The 20,157-nt window shown below is 37.5% G+C and overlaps 3 protein-coding genes and 1 long non-coding RNA gene across 4 annotated transcripts; 1 reads left to right on the plus strand and 3 right to left on the minus strand.

Annotated features, from left to right (window-relative positions):
• Window positions 1–565: 565 nt before the first annotated feature.
• LOC122313568 lies at window positions 566–1,384 on the minus strand. Its single transcript, XR_006243430.1, has 4 exons — window positions 1,314–1,384; window positions 1,128–1,205; window positions 953–1,039; window positions 566–827 (listed from the first exon to the last, which is right to left on the minus strand). It is a non-coding gene; the product is annotated as an uncharacterized LOC122313568 (long non-coding RNA).
• Window positions 1,385–3,469: 2,085 nt separating this feature from the next.
• On the plus strand, window positions 3,470–9,614 carry LOC122313571. The gene is made up of 9 exons (XM_043128682.1): window positions 3,470–3,845; window positions 5,747–5,827; window positions 5,945–6,433; window positions 7,104–7,239; window positions 7,476–7,638; window positions 7,988–8,116; window positions 8,464–8,658; window positions 9,036–9,158; window positions 9,306–9,614. The coding sequence occupies exons 1-9, from the start codon at window positions 3,485–3,487 to the stop codon at window positions 9,402–9,404; spliced, it is 1,776 nt and encodes a 591-aa protein (XP_042984616.1). The 5' UTR covers window positions 3,470–3,484; the 3' UTR covers window positions 9,405–9,614.
• A 476-nt stretch (window positions 9,615–10,090) lies between these two features.
• LOC122313570 (LRR receptor-like serine/threonine-protein kinase FLS2) lies at window positions 10,091–12,597 on the minus strand. The gene is made up of 2 exons (XM_043128681.1): window positions 12,275–12,597; window positions 10,091–12,168 (listed from the first exon to the last, which is right to left on the minus strand). Exon 2 carries the CDS (start codon window positions 12,115–12,117, stop codon window positions 10,180–10,182), a length of 1,938 nt encoding a protein of 645 aa, XP_042984615.1. The 5' UTR covers window positions 12,118–12,168; window positions 12,275–12,597; the 3' UTR covers window positions 10,091–10,179.
• A 1,327-nt stretch (window positions 12,598–13,924) lies between these two features.
• LOC122313569 (exocyst complex component EXO84A) lies at window positions 13,925–19,575 on the minus strand. The gene is made up of 7 exons (XM_043128680.1): window positions 19,331–19,575; window positions 17,610–17,707; window positions 16,156–17,197; window positions 15,312–15,830; window positions 14,826–15,014; window positions 14,555–14,691; window positions 13,925–14,317 (listed from the first exon to the last, which is right to left on the minus strand). Exons 1-7 carry the CDS (start codon window positions 19,496–19,498, stop codon window positions 14,155–14,157), a joined length of 2,316 nt encoding a protein of 771 aa, XP_042984614.1. The 5' UTR covers window positions 19,499–19,575; the 3' UTR covers window positions 13,925–14,154.
• Window positions 19,576–20,157: the final 582 nt, after the last annotated feature.

Raw genomic sequence — 20,157 nt, forward strand, 5'->3', positions numbered from 1 at the left:
TTACTTAATGCTGTTTTAATGTATGGGAACTGAATTCTGTTATTGATGATTTTTGTATTGATGTATGGTACAATTCAAGTTAGGGACTTGAATTCTGTTATTAAGGCTCTTGTATTAGAATTTTGCTTGCTGGATGTTTAGAATTCAGGCATAAACTGAATTGTGCTTTCAGAAGTTGAAGTCTAAAATCAACATCTATACGGCACAGGGAAAACGTGCACAGGCAACTTGTTCCCACTGCATGCAACTCGAAATAATCAGTATTTTTACACCAACAAATGGTGTACCCTGCAATGATATTGATGATTTAAAAAAGAGGCCTCTCGTTGGCCAGGTTGCCAATCCAACCTGAGTACCGTATAGACCAAAACTTTGATGATTTTGACAAGTTCAAACAGAACCGACTCAATCAAACAGAATTCTGGTAATGATTTAACGCCATAAAATCCCACATATGATTCATGCATCCATCTCCAATTGTCACCACCTACCCACCAATTTCAAATAAACCATTTTCATATTGCCAGAATTCACCAACAACATAGTACCGTCCTGTACCGTCATATTGCCAGAATTTAACATGCTGTTATAATACACAATAGATGCTTAATAGCCGGTGAAAATTTTCACCACCTCAATATTAAATAACTTGCTTTAATATTCCCCCCTCATCCTCAAAGGCAAAATTAAATGTTTACACCAACAAGTATAAATATTCCCAAAATACCACCAACAACAAGATTAATATTCACATCTGTGTGACTTAAATATTGGTAGGCCAACTCATCATTAACATTTGATATAAGCTGGTACACCACGGGATCAACCTACAGGGAAAATAAATGAATTAAGCCTGGTGCCAAATCCTTCATTAAAACCCACAAAGAACACCCTAATCTTTAAAACTGTTACATAAAACACCCTAAACATGTTTAACCACGGAAAGGCATACCCACGACAATCATTTGAATCATTCCCGTGGTTGTGAACCATCCAATATAGCCTCTAGCGGTTGTGATCCAACCAACCCAAATTGCATCTGTAGACCAATAAAATTCATGAACACCATATGATGTCAAACTTAGTATTAAAATTATCATCCATACCATAAGTTAGGATTCACGTACACTTTCTTGGCTTTGCATTAGTCTTTCTTCGGGTTGGGCACCTACGGGGTCAGCAGCTGGTATGCTTTCAAGCTCAGTCTGATTATACGGCACAGGCAAAATTTAAAACAATGCTTAATACGATGTTCAAACAGAATTTCAAATATAACTTATAATTCAAATATAAATTTAAATGGAATATATTACTTGCACGACACCAAATAAATTCTTGCGGACGTCTACGACTGATATATCTTCTCCGTCTCGCTGAAAATAAGATATAAAATTTTTCAGGTAGTAAGGACAAAAATTAAGCATCAACAAGGTAGAAATCAAATAGAGGATCAGCACCTGCTTGCGTTTTCCCTTTCCCTGTGCTCGCTTGTCACTTGTTTTTCCCTCTTTAATCTCTAAATATTAATCCTACTCACCGTGGAATTTGATCTCTAAATAATCAGTGGCATGTTCTATTTTAATTCATAAAGCAATTTATGTAGGGGAAAATCTGTTTTGCTTAGACGTCCAGTTCAGGCATTGCTCATGAGACAGATAAATAAATAGCTATAAATTTGTTTTCACCATCATTGGATATAGTTAAGAGGCTTGAAGCCACACGGTTTAATACTACAATGGGAAGCAAATATGCATTCATCCAAAAATTTATTCAACCAACTACCATTAACATATTTTCATGCTGATTAAAAACTTTAAATTTAATCATAGAACCAAATTTATTATGGCATCCAAATCCATGTATGCTGTAGTTGTAAAAATTAAAATAGAGATGTAGACTTTTTGAATGGAATAAGCATTATCATTTCTTTCCCGTAAGCTGAAACAGGACTTTCATCAACACCCGAAAACTGGAGACCCGTAAACATCCTTACTACAGCCCAAAAAATATGTAGTAACCAAATAGCAAGACTAAATCAGGTTTCTCAAAAAGGAAAGAATACAACAGAAAAAAAAAAAAAAAAAAAGAAAGAAAAAAAAAAAAAAAAAAAAAAAAAAAAAAAACTGCACTGAATCTCAGAATAAACTTTTCCTTATTTTATACTCTCTACTAGCTTACGGACTGATCTCCAGGTTTGTCTAAAAGCAAGACTAAATAAGGATCTACACGGATAAACCCAGATTCGTCTACACGGATAAACCCAGGTTCGTCTACACGGATCCAGGTTCGACTAAATAAGGATCCAGGTTTGTCTACACGGATCTACACGGAAAGAATACAGCAGAAAAAAAAAAAATAAAGATTCATATTTGCAACCCAGAACATTCTGACTTACCGAGCTTTCTAGTGTCGCGGGTTGAACTAAATTCAAGTTGGGGCTGGAGGGAAATGGGGCTAACAACTGACAGACGGCGACCTCACCAGCCTGTGGGCTCCAACGCCGACGACTTTCAGGTTGCGATTTTCCAGCAAGTTCGGCCCTTTTTCTTCTCTCTGCTTCAGCCACATTGAAATCCTTCTATTTCGATTTCCCTCTCATTTTTCTGCTTTGTTTGTTCTTTTTTTTTCTTTTTTTTTTTTTAAATTTAAATTTTAGATGACGTGGCAGTACACGTCAGCCGCCACGTCAGCCGATGTCGCACCGGTTCCGCAAATCCGGTTGCATATAGAAGAATTGTATATATATATATATATATATATAGATATTGCCAACGTAGAATTAGATTTGATTGTAATTTTCGTTTTTGTAGAGATTATTATTAAAAATAATCAGAAATTTGGCCGACTCTGTTTGTTTGTGATGCATCAAATCAAAAAGTGTACAGCTTTTTGATCCGACACAAATATTTGGACTGCTTATGCAAACGTGTCTGTCCAGATAGATAGATAGATAGATGGATGTGAGAGATAATGAGAGTTGTAATTGTACGACACACGCACGCTCTCTCCCTTTGAATTCTTCGAAAACATCGACGTTAAACATCCTCAGCTACTGCCACTCCTCCTACTTACTGCCCCTCCACGACCTCTGCCTGACACACTCCCCCACACGTTCCCCCAACTGCTCTTAGCCACGTGTCTCAATCATTCCCCCACCTGGGTCCCACATTCACACGCCCGGCCTTTTGTATTAAGTATGTATAACTGCCGTCACTCACTGCTCCCTTCCCCTATATTCCCACTTTCAATTCATTAATTCCGTATTTAAGTGTTATAATTAAAAAAAAATCGGAAAAATAAATTAATATATTAAATTTATTTTAAAATAAAAATTATTTTATTTTTATAAAATCTCTATGATTAAAATATTTTTCATAATTAATTAAATAAATATAAGTGAGTTGATAGGAATAGATTCAATTACACGTAGGAATTATTTTTTCCTTGAAGCTCAAATAAAATATTTTGAGCAAAGTGTTCGGAAATGGTTAATGGTTGCTTTGGCTCAACTCCATCTCTCACTAGAATTCAGCGTCTCTTTCTATCTCTCTCTAAAATTGTTGCTTATTTAGTTCTTTTTTGCGAATATCATGTTGGTGGTGGTGGTGGTGGTGGCTGCAGTGGAGTGGGGTGGTTGATACGAGAGGGAGACATGGGGGCGTGCGTATCCACGCCTCAGGGGTGCGTGGGGGGGAGAACGAGGTCGTCCAAGAACAAGACCCGGAGGAGGCGGAGAGCTGGAGTGCTGAAACGAAGAGTACCTTCTCGGTTGTCCGAAGGATCATCGGACAAGGTTGATAGGCTCCCAACATCCGATCTCTCTTGCACCAACCCCTCTTTCCAAGGTCTGGTTCTCTCTCTTTTGCTTTAGTGATCTTTCATGGAAGACATGAAACGGAGAGCAGGTTTTATTTTGTCTGAATTGTAAGTTCTGTTTTTGTTGAATTTATTGATGGGATTTCCTTAACGGACTTGTTTGAGGGGTTTCGGTGATGGATGGTTTTTGTTGGGTTTCGTTTACTGTTTAGATTAGAAGGCTGAAATGTACGTACGGGGGAGTCTCATAAAAGTGGCTAATCTTACAAAACTTAGTCGATAATTGCGTTGTGTGATGGTGATAAGAAACTGGTTTAATGTGGACGTAAATCATTAGCTGTGCTTTGCATACAGAGCAATATATTTTTTGTGGGGTTGTGAGTCAAAAGTTTGCCAAAATAAGCTTGGTTATCTACATTGTTCTTTACATGCAAATTATCTATAAGGTCATGAAGTTCACGAGTAATTTCGAGTTGCTTTCTGTTTAATTTGGAAATTAAAGAGAATGTAGTTAATTAGGAGGAGGTTAGATTTAATTTTAAATTGAACATTGATCCGGATGGAAATTTTATGAATTTGATTGTTCTTGACAGCTGGAGAACATAGATAACCTTTCCCTAGATTATCGTTTACCGGGAGATTGGCATAATGACTTCTGATTTTTGCAAATATGCCTTACTAAGCAGTTGATTTTAGTAGGGCCTTTTGAGAGTCCATGTAAGGGCTAGTTGATGTGCTAAGCACCAAAAATTGTCTTTTTAATCACGAAGTGCCTATCATTAGATATAACTTCTGAGAGATGGATTCAGACTTCGGAAACTGGCTTTTTGGTTCTGAAGTTCATTTTGGTTAGATAAAAGTAAAACATGGTTTGAGAGTCCATCTCAGCACTCAGTTGGCGTGCTAGGAACCAGAAATAGTCTTCAGAGGGTATTGATATTTGTAGCGAGATGTGGCTGCTGTAACTGGCCTTTTGCATCTGAAGTTCAATGAATCTGGATCAAATGGCAATATGGCTAGCCTTTATGGGAGACTGTGGATTGAGATGTTACCAATAGTTTTGGGCAAGCAGCGGATGAACTACTGATATTTTAGATATTTATAAAGGATAGGCATGAGAGTGAATGTCCTATTTACTGAACACCTACAGCGGTTCCTGATTATGGAAAGAAAGCTGTCAATGTTGGCTGTTTGACAAGTAAATAGCCGAGGATGTAAATGTTTTTCAGTTTGAAAGCAATATGAGGGGCATAACTTAGAAAAGTGGAACTTCTCGAGGGACTTAACGTTGGCATTGCTTGCTGTGGTTAGGTTTGGAAAGATCTTTCTGAATGGCTCTGGAACGTTATGGGAACATGAAAAACATTTGCAATAACATGAGTTGTTCCATTTGAAGAAGTTCAAGCTCAGTCTAACATGGAGACCTTAGTTCAGGATCTGCGCTCAAATCTACTCTGTTTTTTCTTTCCCTAATTTTTTCCTATGACACTTGTATAGGTGGGTGATAGTCCCTGAAAGATCTATCTTATGATTATTATTTACTTTTAGTCCTTGGAAACCTCTAGTATAGTCACTTATACAAAAAGGAAATCTCTCGTATAATCATTTCTCATTTTCGACTATTCAACTACTGCTGATATATTGTATGATGTTCAACTGCTCCAATAAAATACTTCATCAGTCACTTGGAAAATTGGAGCATAATCCTATAACATCTTCCCGAGAAAAAAAAACTATTGGTTTCTTTTTTTTTCCAGGCATCATATAAAGTAAGAATTTTCAATGTAGTTACTTTCATTATTCTTATCCTTTCTTTGTTCTTATAACAACCTAGTTTCCAACATACGCTACATAATGTTTTTAAGCATCTCATTTTCAAATTTTACGTTGCTCATTTCCCCCGATTCTGTTTTATGTAATTCTTGAGCAGGAAGTACTGACGAGGCGTGGTTTGATCCTGTAGCAATTTTTGAGTCCGATTGTGATGAAGATTACCAAAGTGTTCCAGATGGTACGCTTTTGTATATATGTATAATTGGTTTTACATATGAGATTCTCTTTCCTTATCCTCTTAATGACAGGCGAGATATGTTTATGGCTGACTTCTGCATACTACTGATATCTGCAGATATTTTATCTCTGAGTAGCTTTGACGGTGTATCCAGATCAAGTATTTCATCAGTGAGAGATGCCAATCATGGAGACTATAATGTCAATCAAGCCTCCTCCACCAGTCATGTGCTGAAACCAGGGAATTTGTCAACAAGGAACTCTTTACGCAACTCTGTTAATGAGGTTTCTAGAACAACAAATGTTCAGGCCTTGAATACAGATGATGGTAATTCACAATTCAAATGTGATTCAACTTTAAATGAAGCAAACCAACCTGTGTCCCTCAATGAAATCTCCTCATCTATGGATGGAAGTTCTGGAAGGGAGGAAGCAATGTTGTATAACTGTGGGATTCTCCCAAGCAACTGTTTACCTTGTCTTCCATCCACCGTTCCTTCTGTTGAAAAGAGAAGTTCAATGAGCTCTAGTCCACCAAGTTCAAGAAAAAGGGGTGCCTTGAAACTTCCCTTCAAATGGAAGGACGGCAATATTGATGGCACTCTATGTGAGTATTGAAGCAATCAATTTCAACAGTTAATGTCATTTAGATACAAACATAGACATGGATGCAAAATACCCCTTTTATTGGGAGAATATAATTTAAATTGAGCAAGTGAAGTTTATCGTTTTCTGTTAGAGTGCAGTTTATCATACATACTAGTTCGATGGTTATACGAGTATGGACACATGTTAGCTATAGGAAGTATGGTTCTGAAAGTGACTTCGGTTCTCTTAACGGCAAAAACAGCAATGTCTAATGGCCAAGATGAGTGCCTCCATCAAACTTGGGTAAGATTTTGGGCAACTGTGGGAATGCAGCCCATGGGGATTGGATTCCCCGGATGTCCCACACTGTCCTATACTAGGGGTGGGTGGAGGCACCAACTGGCCCAAATGTTATTGGTGCAGTTTTTTTGTACTTCCTTAGTAGTTTTATTTTGTTGAACAGATTTTTTGTCATTCCAATTCCTTCTTTCACTTGATAAATCATAATGATGTTGGTAGCGGTTCGTTATACATGCATATGTAGATGCACGTATACATACATATACATATATGCATATATATAGCCATGATCAGTAGGAGCACATTGTAAGGATTTTTGGCCCTTCCGAAAGAAGCATAAACATTTGTAAGAATAATCACTCACTTGTTCTCTCTTAATATGATTTCAGTTTCGTCAAGAATGCTGCTGCAAAGACCAAGAGCAGGTTCCCAAGTACCATTTTGCCCAATAGAAAAGAAGATGCTTGATAGCTGGTCACCTATTGAGCCTGGTACTTTCAAAGTTCGGGGTGTGAATTATTTTAGGTAAGACTCTGATCACTTGTTTCACATATGCGACTATGCGCAAAATTATATGCATGTTTATGCACACACATAATTGCGTAGATATGTTTCATATTGACCTAGTGATTGTATTAAAGAAAGCAGGCACTTAATTTCGCAGTGCCTTAGCAAGAGACTTTTATCAGTTGGATCCCTCATTAATAGAGCAATCTGTCTGCCTAACAATTTCACTGGGAAATTGAGCTTTTATGTGGCAGGGACAAGAAGAAGGATTTTGCTCCTAATAATGCAGCATATTATCCCTTTGGTGTTGATGTGTTCTTATCTCAGCGGAAAATAGATCATTTAGCTCGTTTCGTGGAACTCCCTGTCATTAATTCTTCCGGAGACCTCCCACCTATCCTCATTGTAAATGTACAGGTATAGCTTCGTTCTACTCATCACTTGTCTTTATGTTGTGAGCATGCCAGTATGTGTTTGCGTCCCCTTTTATCCATTTTAGGGCTAGAGCCTGAAGATGTTATAAATATGATCTTCACCATTCTTTGCACTTTGCAGGCAGTCCAGCTTGTGCTTCAAGAGTTAGACAAACTAATTATTTATTTTTCAGTTGTGGTTGAACAAATTTTCAAAGAAACAAGAATTTTTAGTTTCTTAGAACAATCTCACCATTTAAGGGTCGTTTTTGTTTGTACAACTTGTTTGTTTATTTGTTTTTAATTATTATTTTTTTCATATATTCTGATACTGGCCTTTGTGGATTTTACAGGTTCCATTGTACCCTGCCACACTGTTTCAGGGTGAAACGGATGGAGAGGGAATGAGTTTTGTTTTGTACTTTAAACTTTCTGACAGTTACTCCAAAGAGCTTCCATCCAAATTTCGAGAAAATATCAGAGTAAGTTGGAGTATCTGTTACTAGAAAAAAATGGAGCATAAGTTAACTTTGCTTTCTAGTCTTGTTGCTTCTTGTAATGAGAAAATAAACTCTGATTTTCACAATAATCTATTTTCTTGTAGAGTACTGTTTCCAAATTTCATAAAGTAATCTGTTAATTTAAGGCACACTGTCAGTTTGCTTATTAAGAAAAAAAGGCACATTGCAATTTTCCGGTCGTGCTTTTCTGTCCGAAAGCATATCTTTCCTGTTTTATGTTCAAATTATATTTCATGTACTTATAATAAAAGGAAATCTGTATCATTATTTATGATTCCTTTATTTCACGTCCTTGCTTTTTGAAACAGAGGTTAATAGATGATGAAGTTGAAAGGGTGAAAGGTTTTCCTCTAGATACAAATGTACACTTTCGGGAAAGGCTGAAGATACTAGGTCGTGTCGTAAACATGGAAGATCTTCATTTGAGTGCACCAGAGCGTACAATTATGCAAGCTTACAATGAAAAACCTGTTCTTTCACGTCCTCAACATGAGTTCTACGCGGTAAGTTTGCATCCAACCAGCTAAAAAAATGGCCCCCAGGCGACATAATGCCCCTGATCTTATATAAGTTCACATCACCAAACATCTCTACCTAGAAAATTCAGATCTAGTTTTGTGGAAAATACATTACTGAGAATGTTGAGATCTCTTTTTTATTTTGACAAAATCTGTCATGTTTTACCTAATGATTAAAAGGAGTCCAGTTCTTGAGTATGCCAGATTTTGTGCTTCAATACATGTCATACTATTCAGTTTGTTATATGTTTGGAGTGCGTTTCTGTCGAAAATCTGTTTGAGAAAATCAAAATGATATTGGATAATTGAAGATTAATAATACTGACATATAGCTTCTCTATGTTTTGTTTCTTTGGTTATAGGGAGAAAATTACTTAGAGATTGATATAGATATGCACAGATTCAGTTATATCTCAAGGAAAGGGTTTGAGGCATTCCTAGACAGACTAAAGCTTTGCATCCTGGATGTTGGCCTCACAATTCAGGCCAGTCATTTTTTTTTTTATCCCTCTATCATGGATTTTTCCTGCTGAAAAATATATATATATATATTTTAATAATGTTATTCTAGCTTTGATACTGGCTTTCTAGAAACTGTATTCATCCATACGTATCTATGAATTATAAAACAGGGAAACAAAGCTGAAGAGTTGCCAGAGCAAGTCCTATGTTGTATACGGCTAAATGGAATTGACTACATGAATTACCAGCAACTGGGGATTGATCAATAGCCCATTTATAGTTCCAACCAAGTACTTTTAACAGTATAAGGCTTACAGTTAAAAATTAACGAAGGTTAATTTCTGAGAAATTTCTGCTGCATGTTGTTGTGTGAACTTGTATATTCTTTTGCATCTGCAACAAATGAAGGCAACAACTGTGAATGACTCACATGCGTTACAATTTTCATAAATGGCAAATTGGAAGATGTTTTGTATCTATTAACGCGCAGTGCGGTGTGAGCATCGTGTATAGCATGATAAAATTATGTTCTTTTAAGATCACTGATATGATAATTGTTGTATGCCCTTTCTAAAAAATTCTCCGACTCAAAAATAATTGGAGAGGGAGAGAGAGAAGCTGGATCTGTGTAGTTATCACAGCTATGTTCAGATTTTGCTTTCCGAGAAATCAAAGACAGTATAATTCAAGAAATTGTTGCAATCATATCGAAACAATATAGTGATCCGTGTGAGAAGCACACAGGACAGGTTTAACAGTTGCAATTTGTAACAGGTCTAAAACCCAGAAGTACGCAGATGCCAACGTTTCCGATTTGAGTAGATTCTTTTTCGGCAGATTGAAACTGGGCAGCATTAATATTTTGAAGTGCAAAATTATTAGTTTTTCCTGATGCAGTACCGGTGTGCATAACTTGGGTTTACATTTATCCTAAGAACAAAAACATCCAAAGAGATGTCTGAAATGAAGAGTATATTTAGAATCAGTTTGAGAAACAATGACATGTTGTCTACATTTTGAGTTTCCAAGCATCCAAATCAAACCTCAGAGCTTACAGGGAGCAAGAGGCTTCCCACATAAACCTTTGTTTCCAGAGTAGGAGCTCTCAGGAAAGTCAATCAGAGGTTTACCCACGGGAATTTCTCCAACCAGTAGATTATGTGATAAATCCAAGTCTTTGAGCTTCCTCAACTTTAAAAACCCATTCGGTATTTTACCAGTGAAGTGATTTTCCTGCAGCTTCAGTGTTTCTAACAAGCTTACATCTGCTAGAGCCTCTGGCAAGTCTGAACCCAGTATATTGTAGCTCAAATCCAAACTTCGCATGGATGCCAGTCTATCTATGGTACTTGGTAATCTGCCAACCAAATAGTTATGTGATATATTAAGAAACTGAATCCCACGCTGCGTTCCTGTCCCGATCTTCTCAATTCCGCCCGTGAAGCTGTTATCTGAAAGATCAATATATGTTAGTGATCCATCAGGAAACCTCTGTCCTATTTCGAAAACCTGGTTTATGGTGCCTGTTAACTTATTTGAGTGGAGATCAAGCACACCCAAATCATGCAAGCGTGTAATTGAGTCAGGGATATTTGACACAAGTGAGTTCCTGGAAAGGTTCAATAGGTAGAGCTGACTGAGACTCCCAAGCCATGCCGGAATGGTTCCGGTGAGATGGTTGGCTGATAAATCCAGTTCCTGAATTGGACTCGGAGTAGTCTGCAAGAACTCAGGGATTTTTCCTTGGATTCCACATCCTGCCAAGAAGATTCGAGAAAGAGATGGCAATTCTGCCAGCCACTGTGGGATGGTGGAGAGGTTTATACGGTTGATGGAAAGATCAAGTATCTGAAGATTTTGGAGGGATGACATCTCATGGGGCAATGGTCCTTGAATCAAATTATGAGAAATATTTAAGACAATAAGCTGAGAAAGTTTACTGAATGATTTTGGTATTTGGCCAGATAACCGGTTGCCACCAAGATATAGCTCTGTCAAAGCTAGTAAGTTCCCCAAAGTAGGGGGAATGGATCCACCAAGGTTGTTATTTGCCAGAGAAACTCTTTGGAGGGAGACCAGAAATCCAAAGCTGGGAGGTATCTTTCCAGTTAGAAGATTATTATGCAGCCTTAGAAAGCCAAGAGAAGGCATTTCGCCTGAACTTGATGGAAATGGGATTGCTCCCTCAAGATAGTTGGTGTCTAAGTACATAACTGAAATGGCAGTTAAGTTAGTTAACGACGAGGGGATTTTCCCACTTAAGAGATTGTTGGAAAGATCTAGCTCCTCCAAAACCTGCAACTGACTGATTCTATCAGGAATTTGACCAGTCAGTGAATTGCCATGAAGATCTAACTTTACCAAATTTGTCAAATTTTTGAATGAATCAGGTATAATCCCAAAAAATTGGTTCGAATATAGAAGCAGAATTCTCAGATTTTTTAGCCTTCCTAGGCATGGAGGGAGGGACTCGGATAATCTATTTTCATGGAGGACAAGTTCTTCAAGTTTTGACAGCTTACCAATGCTCTCTGGTATAGCACCAGTTAGATTGTTGCCATAGAGATAGAGCTTTCGGAGCTTTGGGATGTGAAAACCGATCGATGGTGGGATATTTCCTGTTAGCCCAGTTAGTCCACCAAGATCAATGACTTCAAGAGATGTGAGAAGTGTTATTGAAGGAGATAAGCTGCCTGTCATCTGGGACTGGAATAAGAATTCATTACTGGAAATGAATCCCGGAAGATGGAGTTCTGTTACCCTGCCGGTTGTATTATCACAGACAATACCTTCCCACTTGCAGCAGCTGTGACCAACCCACCTCTCTAGTCGCCCAGATGTGTCCATTTGAATTCCAGCCTTGAAACTGTTTAGACCTCCCAGGTCATTGGGGCTGCATCGTTCACCAATACTTCTGTTTCCTTCCACAAATGCTGCAATACTGATCAGCACGAAGACAAACCATAGCAACCGAGGGGACATCTTGTCCAAACATATGGATGAAGCTCTTCAATGTTTCTCACTGGTATTTATCTGATTTCAACAGGAGTTTAGAAAATGTGTTGGATTTAGAAACTTGAAATCCAGTCTAGGGACTAAAGCCAAGAAAGAAGACAACAGTGGGTCAAAGATCACTCACTATATTGCCTTTTCTTTTTAAAACTCTCCTTTTTCCTTTACAGATTGAATTCCTGAAAAAGCATCTTTTTGTCTAAATCATGTCGTCCTTGGTTATGATTAAAGGAGCCAAAACGATAAAAGACAAGCAGATTTGGCACAGAGTAATAGCAGAAATCATTCCCCCCAATAGTTCTAAAATGATTAAACAAATCCTCGGTTCTTCTGTAATTTTCAGAGGATCCAAATCTCCTCTTCCAAGAAGGTTAGTGCAGTATAAGGCTCTAATTTTTACACCTCAAAATAGGTCTACCGACAGCATCCAGCTAATTAAATGCAAAAGCAACAATAAAATCACATTGTCATCTCCCTTAAAAATCCAGTTTGACAAGTTCCACGTTCCTATAACAGTATAATAATACAACTGGTTTCGAACTTGATGTACTTATAAAACTTCTATCATCGGACACCAGAGGGTTCCTTTCCTTTTTTATGGCAATCTAATGACAGATAGACGTATATTTATATTTTGAATTTCAAGAAGGATCTTGCAGTTATCAGCGTTGTTTAAGTTGAAAAAGCGCACGCTTTCCATGCACATCATGATAAAAAAAATATAAATGTTAAGGTGTGTCCGTTGCCATCCTTTTTTGTTTTCTCTACATAAATTTGGGGTGAAATTTTAGAATAGTCGGCTGGTGCAGCTCAAGGAAAAGGCTGGCAATCCAGCCTTGGATGCTAGCGGAAGAAAAATCCAAGAATGTCTTCATGCATCGAAATTTATGGGTTTTTATTTCTGCACTGGTAACGTGTTAGGTACATAGAAGAATATCCAAATAGTTTTGCTAACATTATTGTACTCTACATAACACTTGAATGGAGAGACAAGGCAGTACACCTTCCAGAGACATTGATGTAGAGAATCAGCCACGATGGACTATAAAATCCAGAACCAATGGCTAGGTTTGTGATTACCATCGAGGGTGGTGGCTCGATAGTCTTTGGTATGTGCTAAGTTCCTGGGTTTGAATCTGAATTCGGATTTATCTTAGACTAGTATTAGGCATCTAAAGACTCATTGAATTCTTTGGTTGGGTTGGAATCTCTAATCTCTACTATGGCACAAACTCGACTTAAGAGAGCGCCTTCGATTTCTACTGTCTTGGCCACTCCTGTTCCTAGCAAGCAGGACGTACGCTGCTATGGTTGAGGTCACCTACAGTTTCCTTCCTACCCATTTTAATTCATAAAAAAGGCTAGGTTGTGAATTGTTATATGTCCAGTATTCCCCAGCCAGGCAAGTTGTTCTATAATAAAAGGCCACAAGGAACAACCAGCAATTCTTTTTTCTTGACAGCTAGGAAATACAAATGCTCATGCGAGTGTGAAAACGAGCTGGAATTCAATTTGTTTTTACTGAAGTAACGTGAGCTGGTAATTGGTAACATGGCTGAGCAAAAAATTAGTAGAGATGATCAAACTAACAGTGTTGGACAACAAAAAGACAGAATAATCAGCATGTAAAATATATTGGAAAGATGGATTTATTTCTTCACTTAGAAGTGGATCCTCTTTCCAATGACTTGATTCCAGTACACATCACATTCATTTATTCTATATTAGATACACCTTAAAAAGCAGGGAGTCTCAGAGATCATAGGCAATTCATTAATTAAATCACAAGGCAGAGTGACACAGGCTAGATTTCAGAACGGATAGGAATCCACTACATTTTAAGCAAGATGGGTAGTATTTATTCAGTATAAAGCACGAGATATTTTGATCATATCAATTGTCAACAAAACATGAATGACTAAAATATATCATATTTCACACTAAATGGAGATCTAGGACCTTATTTTCTTCTGGTGGTGAGCGCGAATCCCGAATGGCCGAGAGTCTCTAGTTACTCCCATGAGATAAGACTGATGATATAGACTTTCCTGATACAGATGCTGTGGGGCTAGTCACATCTCGATCTATATTACCAAAGTTGGCTTTGTCGTTCAACATTTTTATTGCTATTTGAGCAACTTCAGCAAACCAGTCATCCTCTGGCAATACACTGTGAAAAAAGTTTAACAAGGTATATGAGAGATTATTAAGAACTTAATTAATCAGGACATTTATACATAATGATTTAGAAGATAAGCAGATATCTAGCTTAATTATATGCCAAAATCAAGCAAGAAAACCAGGCGAGGTTCAATATTCTTTCCATAGTCTAAAGAACTTCAACACTTTTTTGTCTCTCATTTATTATACTTTTGCATATTGTCCTTGTTCTCCCAATTAGATGTACCTGTAAGGATCCAAACCAGTGGCAGAAACTGCATCTATAGCTCTGGATATAATGTTCTTGATAACTTGATGCAGATGGCGAGATAAGTAGCGGCCTTGGGATGTAAAGAGTATCACAAACTCCATATCCAAATACAACTGCACAGAAATCAGACAATAATTAATGCATAAGATATCATTTGCTTACCAGAAATAAATTTACAAATGAGAGATAATAAATAGGGATTCATGTTGTTTTTTCGTGGTGGGGAGAGGGGCATGTCAAAATGTACCTGTTGAAGGCCAAGAGGACCTAAAGGCTTTGGCCCCTCCTCTATCTCTCCCCAAAACGTTTGGTCATCAGAAAGCCAAAGGATCACAGTCTCTGTGAGTCTCATTAATAGAACAGTAGCAAACCTTTCCCTTCCCACAAACATATCTGTTGCAATGCCTGCCATCCGTGAGAGTTTCGCAAAAAGTTCCTGATAGAATTAATAGAGTTAATGGTGATTCATAGGATCTTGATAAATAGAATTGGTCTACCCCAAGGCATGCATAGCCAGAAAAAAAAAACTGTCTTAATATAAATTAGAATGATGGATTCCATATTCAATGCAGACCAACTGCAACTTAAATCAGACTGCAATCAATCATATTGAAGAGAGAAATGTTATTGCTCGTCTTAAAATTTGTCATCCTCAATAACCTGACAGACCAAAAGCAAGCAATATATGACATCTCGAATAAGATACGACAATTCCGAAACTCAGACCAATTACCTGAAAAATTGGAGACGGAAACCATTCAGGCTCATGATCTGCAGCAACGTCCATATTTATGTACATATGTGCACTGAGACTAGTGTCACCATCTTCTGTGAAGATTATTTCAAGGGCGTGCTGTCGGCAGAAGCTGTCTCGCAGGCGATCAACGGAGCGCTGAAGCCTTCTCTTGCATTCCCTTTGCTCCGGAAGACGGCTTTGCCTGTCCGCAGATTTTCTAGGGGGCTCCTCGACTCTGTTTGTCTTCTGCAACTGCAAAAGCTTCATGACAGCACGCGGGATAAGCTCATCTGCCAGCAACGATGCATTTGCTAGCAACGCTATCTGTTGGGCTTCAGTCTCTGCCATCCTAACAATTTTTTTCCCAAAACCTTCAGGGTTCTCGTCGTCGTCCATTGAGCTCGGTAACGCATTTATTAACAAGTTGACATAGGAGCTGAAAACTTGTAAAACCCCTTCCAACGCTGGACCATCCAACTGCAAGCTCTCAAGGGGTTCCACATCCTCTATAAATTCCTGATTTCAGCATTGTAAACACTTATTCAAGTTTATCAATTTTGCAATGAAAACACAGGATATAGAACAATTTTTTGACCCAAATACTTTTTACAATTTGAAAAGTGATAAACATAGCATGTAGACCTTACTGTATTTAATATTGAGGTTCATATCTCCTACGAATGGTATATAATGTAATGAAGTTTGCAATGTTGTGTCCATGTCTCTCCAAATTATAGAAAGTGTTTTAGCTCAAAAAATTGAAAGAAATTTCAATCTTTCTCCCCTTCCCCAACACATATTTACAACGTATAAAGCGGCTCTTCTTGCAAGGAACAATCACCTGGACCATTAAATTGAATCTCTGAGCACTGACTGAAAGCTTTGGCTGGGATGCATTCATACTACCGAGAGATGTAGTTGAGCCCAGACGCATACCAGCAGCTGGAAACGCAAGCGACCAATCATCCGCGGCAGCAAGTGCAGCACTGCTCTGTTCAATTCTTTTTAAGTTGGTGTTTAATGCCTGTTCAACGCAGGGCCTAAAGAGTCTCCACAGGACGGGAGAAAGGGCCAATCCACGAGCTTCTAACAAAGAACAGTGAGCCAAGCATGCATGAACACACTCGGCAGCAACTCTAAAGCCCCCAGAAGCCGCTGAGGAGTCCAGAACATGCCTCTTGAGAAGAAGACCAAAAGCCTCAGCTTCTCTGACAGCCCAAGTTACAAGCTCAGAAGCATATGCAGAATCCTCTCCAAAAAGTGACAATGAATCGCTCGCTGCTTGTGCAATGGTGGAAAAAACAAGCTGAGAGAGTATAACTGTATATGCTGCTCCATATGAAGCATTTGATGGACGAAGACTCTGCATATTAAACTGCAATTTCCGGTAGTGAGAGTTAAGTAGCAAAGTATGGGCACGAGGGCCATCCCCAAGTCTTTTCATGGCCAAAACAGCAGAACGAAGCACAGAACCACGAGTAGAAGGTTGGCAGATTGTCTCTTCAAGTTGCTCGGCTAGTTTTTGTCTCTGTTCGGTGATGGCATTCTGCAGCAATAGCAGATTGGTCTGGCTCAATGTTTGCCTCCTTTTGGCTTCTTCTGCTATACTTTCCGCTTCCTCCAATGCTGCCAACGATTCATCCACTCTTCTCTCAGCCAACAGGACTTCAAGCGTGTCCAAAAATTCTAGTAACCAATTTTCTATCTTGGAAAGTTCCTTATTCTCGTACAATACTTCCTCTGCAGTTGAATCTTCAGGACCAGCAGACAAGGAATCTTTTTGAACTCCCTCAGCTAAACCATGAACAAGGGCAGCCTGTGTAGACAGGAGATTTCTCATCGAGAGGAGCTGACCCTCCAGATTTGAAATCTCCCTTGATACGCTGCAAATGATAACAACACAGATATTATATTCACCAACCATGAATGAATGTGGATCATTTGAGAAATAAATCATGACTTTTGATTACAAGCATGCCGTTTGAAAGGTAGAGATATCTTTATAAGAACTGCAGCCATGATATTCCTATGAGTTACTTCAAACTCTTAGTTTTGATCTTTTTGCAGTTCAAAGTACTCAAGAGACCTTTAAGAATTTGGATTAAAACGTTTAATAATTTTGTTCCAATTTTTTCTGCAATTAAGAGACTAATTATAGACACAACAAGTACTAAATTTTGGGACTAATTCTCGCATATTAACAGGCAACATTAAATGTTGTTGAGCATAGGTGTTATGTCTTTAATTGTACAGAAGGTTTAAAACAGATATATAATTGGAAAGGATGATCCTCACCGGATGAAGGCTGGATAATTAGCATAGACACTTCTACGCATTTCCTCGGCAGATGCCTTCTTCAGATCGACAAGGTAAGAGCACAAGTGCCTTATCTCCTGTCAAACGTGGAACTGTTAACCGTGTGAAAACACATAATAATTAACCTTCCACATTACTATGATCTACTCTATTATATTCCATAATTTGCTTGATGCCCATGACTATTCTGGGAAGAACATATTAAAGGAACAAATTATTTCTATTAATTCCTTCACATGATTGTGTTCAGCGTTCTTGCTCCTGCTTGTATTATGTTTTGCGTGAGAACTAAAACCAGCTGATCTATGAGAGCTAGGTAGGTGCCCACAAACCCAACAAAAAAGGTGGCTAATAAATTCTTGGTGAATCTTTTTGGAGTAGGAGCGCGCGGAGTCACGCGTATGCTGGAGGACTCGAGCCTCCCAAAATTGCAAATACATGAAACTCATTTTCTGACACCCCTGCCAATCGAGAAGGTTCTTCATTCCTAAACCTATTCTACTTTGTTCTAATTTGTGGAAGAATGGTGTGCATGTCTCTCTGTGTCTTTTGGAATTTCCTATTTCTGTTGTGAGGGGTCGAGCTCTTACGTACTGCTACATTACCATTGCTCTTCTGATCAGTACTATGAATTAGCGATTCCTTGTTTGATGCTAGCTACTGCTACTTAATTAATAATTACAATGGTGTTGTTGCAGCTGGTTTCTGGTTATCATATAGGGACAAGAACTTGCTGTTTTCTGGTTTGGTTCCACTCGTACGTGGTTCAACTTATTATATTAACTTGAGCGGGCGAGGATGTAATTTGCTACTTTTTCACCTTGCTTGGATCAGTGTACGTAAAAACGAGAGGGAAGTGCATGGGATTAATGGAGGCATCTCGCTGGCTCGTACGGCTTTACAAGGATCGATGTAAACAGTGCCGCTACTAGAAATATGTATGTATTAACGTTGGACGTTGTAGTACCATGTATCAAGGGTTATTATCTTTTCATTCATTTGAATTCTTTTTACGTGTAGTTTGGATATTCTTTGGTAGGCCTCTACCTAGAAGCTCGTACCCTAGTTTGATATGCAACTTATATATTTTAGTGTAACGTTACATGCAATTATAAAATACGTAAATATCTTATAATCGTTTTAAAAAATAATAATAATAATTTACTGTTAAAATATTACATTTTTATGTAAATTTTATATTTATTTATTTTTTTAAAAAAATTACGCGATGGTAACAATATCTTAATTAAGATCTAGAAAACTTACAAGCTGTACTGGCCTACAAGCTCTTCTGATAATTTTCATTTAGAATATTTCTGATTTTCTTAGATATATGTTTCCGAGAAATACTTTTTGCAGTCGGCAGATGCAGTCGGCTGTAAAAAAAAAATTAATACGGGACCTATATGAAAAAAAAATTATTTTTATAACTTTTTATAATTCATGTAGGTACCCCTAAATATAAAATAATTTTTTTATAATTTTTTTTATTCATTCCGTACAGCCGACTGCACGTCGACTGCATCTGTCGATTGTATGTAGCAAAGCCCTATATTTCCAGGGTTGTTTTCTTCATGGGATAACTATTAAAATAAGCATTAATTGAGGAACCCTAATATGCAATTAATATATTTAAACTAACGGAGAAACCAAGTTAATTACTCCCTGTTCTGATCAAAAGGGGAGAGAGAGAGAGAGACCTTTTCATTCATGGTCTGGCATTTGGAGGTGACATAGGCATCGGGATCGAAGCCAGAGGTCTTGAAAACCTTAAGCCTATCACCGAGGGTTAGATTCGCGTCCAGTTGTACCGAATCTCCTACGGTACTCGAGGAAAATGAAAACGATGATAATGTTGTGGATTCCATTCTTTCTCTAAGCTTCCTTCTCCAAGTTTTTAATTAAACCCAGAATGTATACATATAGGAGAGTCTTGATCGAAATGCAAAGCCAGAGAGAGAGAGAAAAAAATAATTTTAATTAATAAATAAATCTGTCTGCAATATATTTAGCTCATAACAGATCATTCGGATCAAGGGGGGCGAGTTGTATTAATTCTGAGCAAAGAGATAAATCTGCGGATGAGCAGCCACTACAAACACGTAAGACTCGTTGATTTGGTTCGTTTTTTACTTTATGGCGGCCTATTATTATACAAAGATTTTACGAGAAATACTTTAATTATAAAAAAATTATATAAAAATAAACCTATAAATTAACGTGATGTGATACAATATATCATATTTTAAAGTTACTTTTAGAATAACATAAATTTAACACATTACGTTAAGTTAATTTAGTTGTGAATTTATTTTTTTGTAATTTCTTTTTATCTGTAGTACGTAATTTTTAAATTTTATATACTTGATTGAAATTAATCTAAAAATTGATCTTTAATTATCATCCTTTTAATTTTTTTAGTTTTATTATTATATATTATTTATTGATATATAACTTAAAAATAATACGAGATTTTTAAATCACTTTATTAATTAAGAAGATAATGATAGATAATATTTCTTGTACA

This window comes from Carya illinoinensis, chromosome 6 (assembly GCF_018687715.1).
Source record: "Carya illinoinensis cultivar Pawnee chromosome 6, C.illinoinensisPawnee_v1, whole genome shotgun sequence".
NCBI classification, from domain to species: domain Eukaryota; kingdom Viridiplantae; phylum Streptophyta; class Magnoliopsida; order Fagales; family Juglandaceae; genus Carya; species Carya illinoinensis.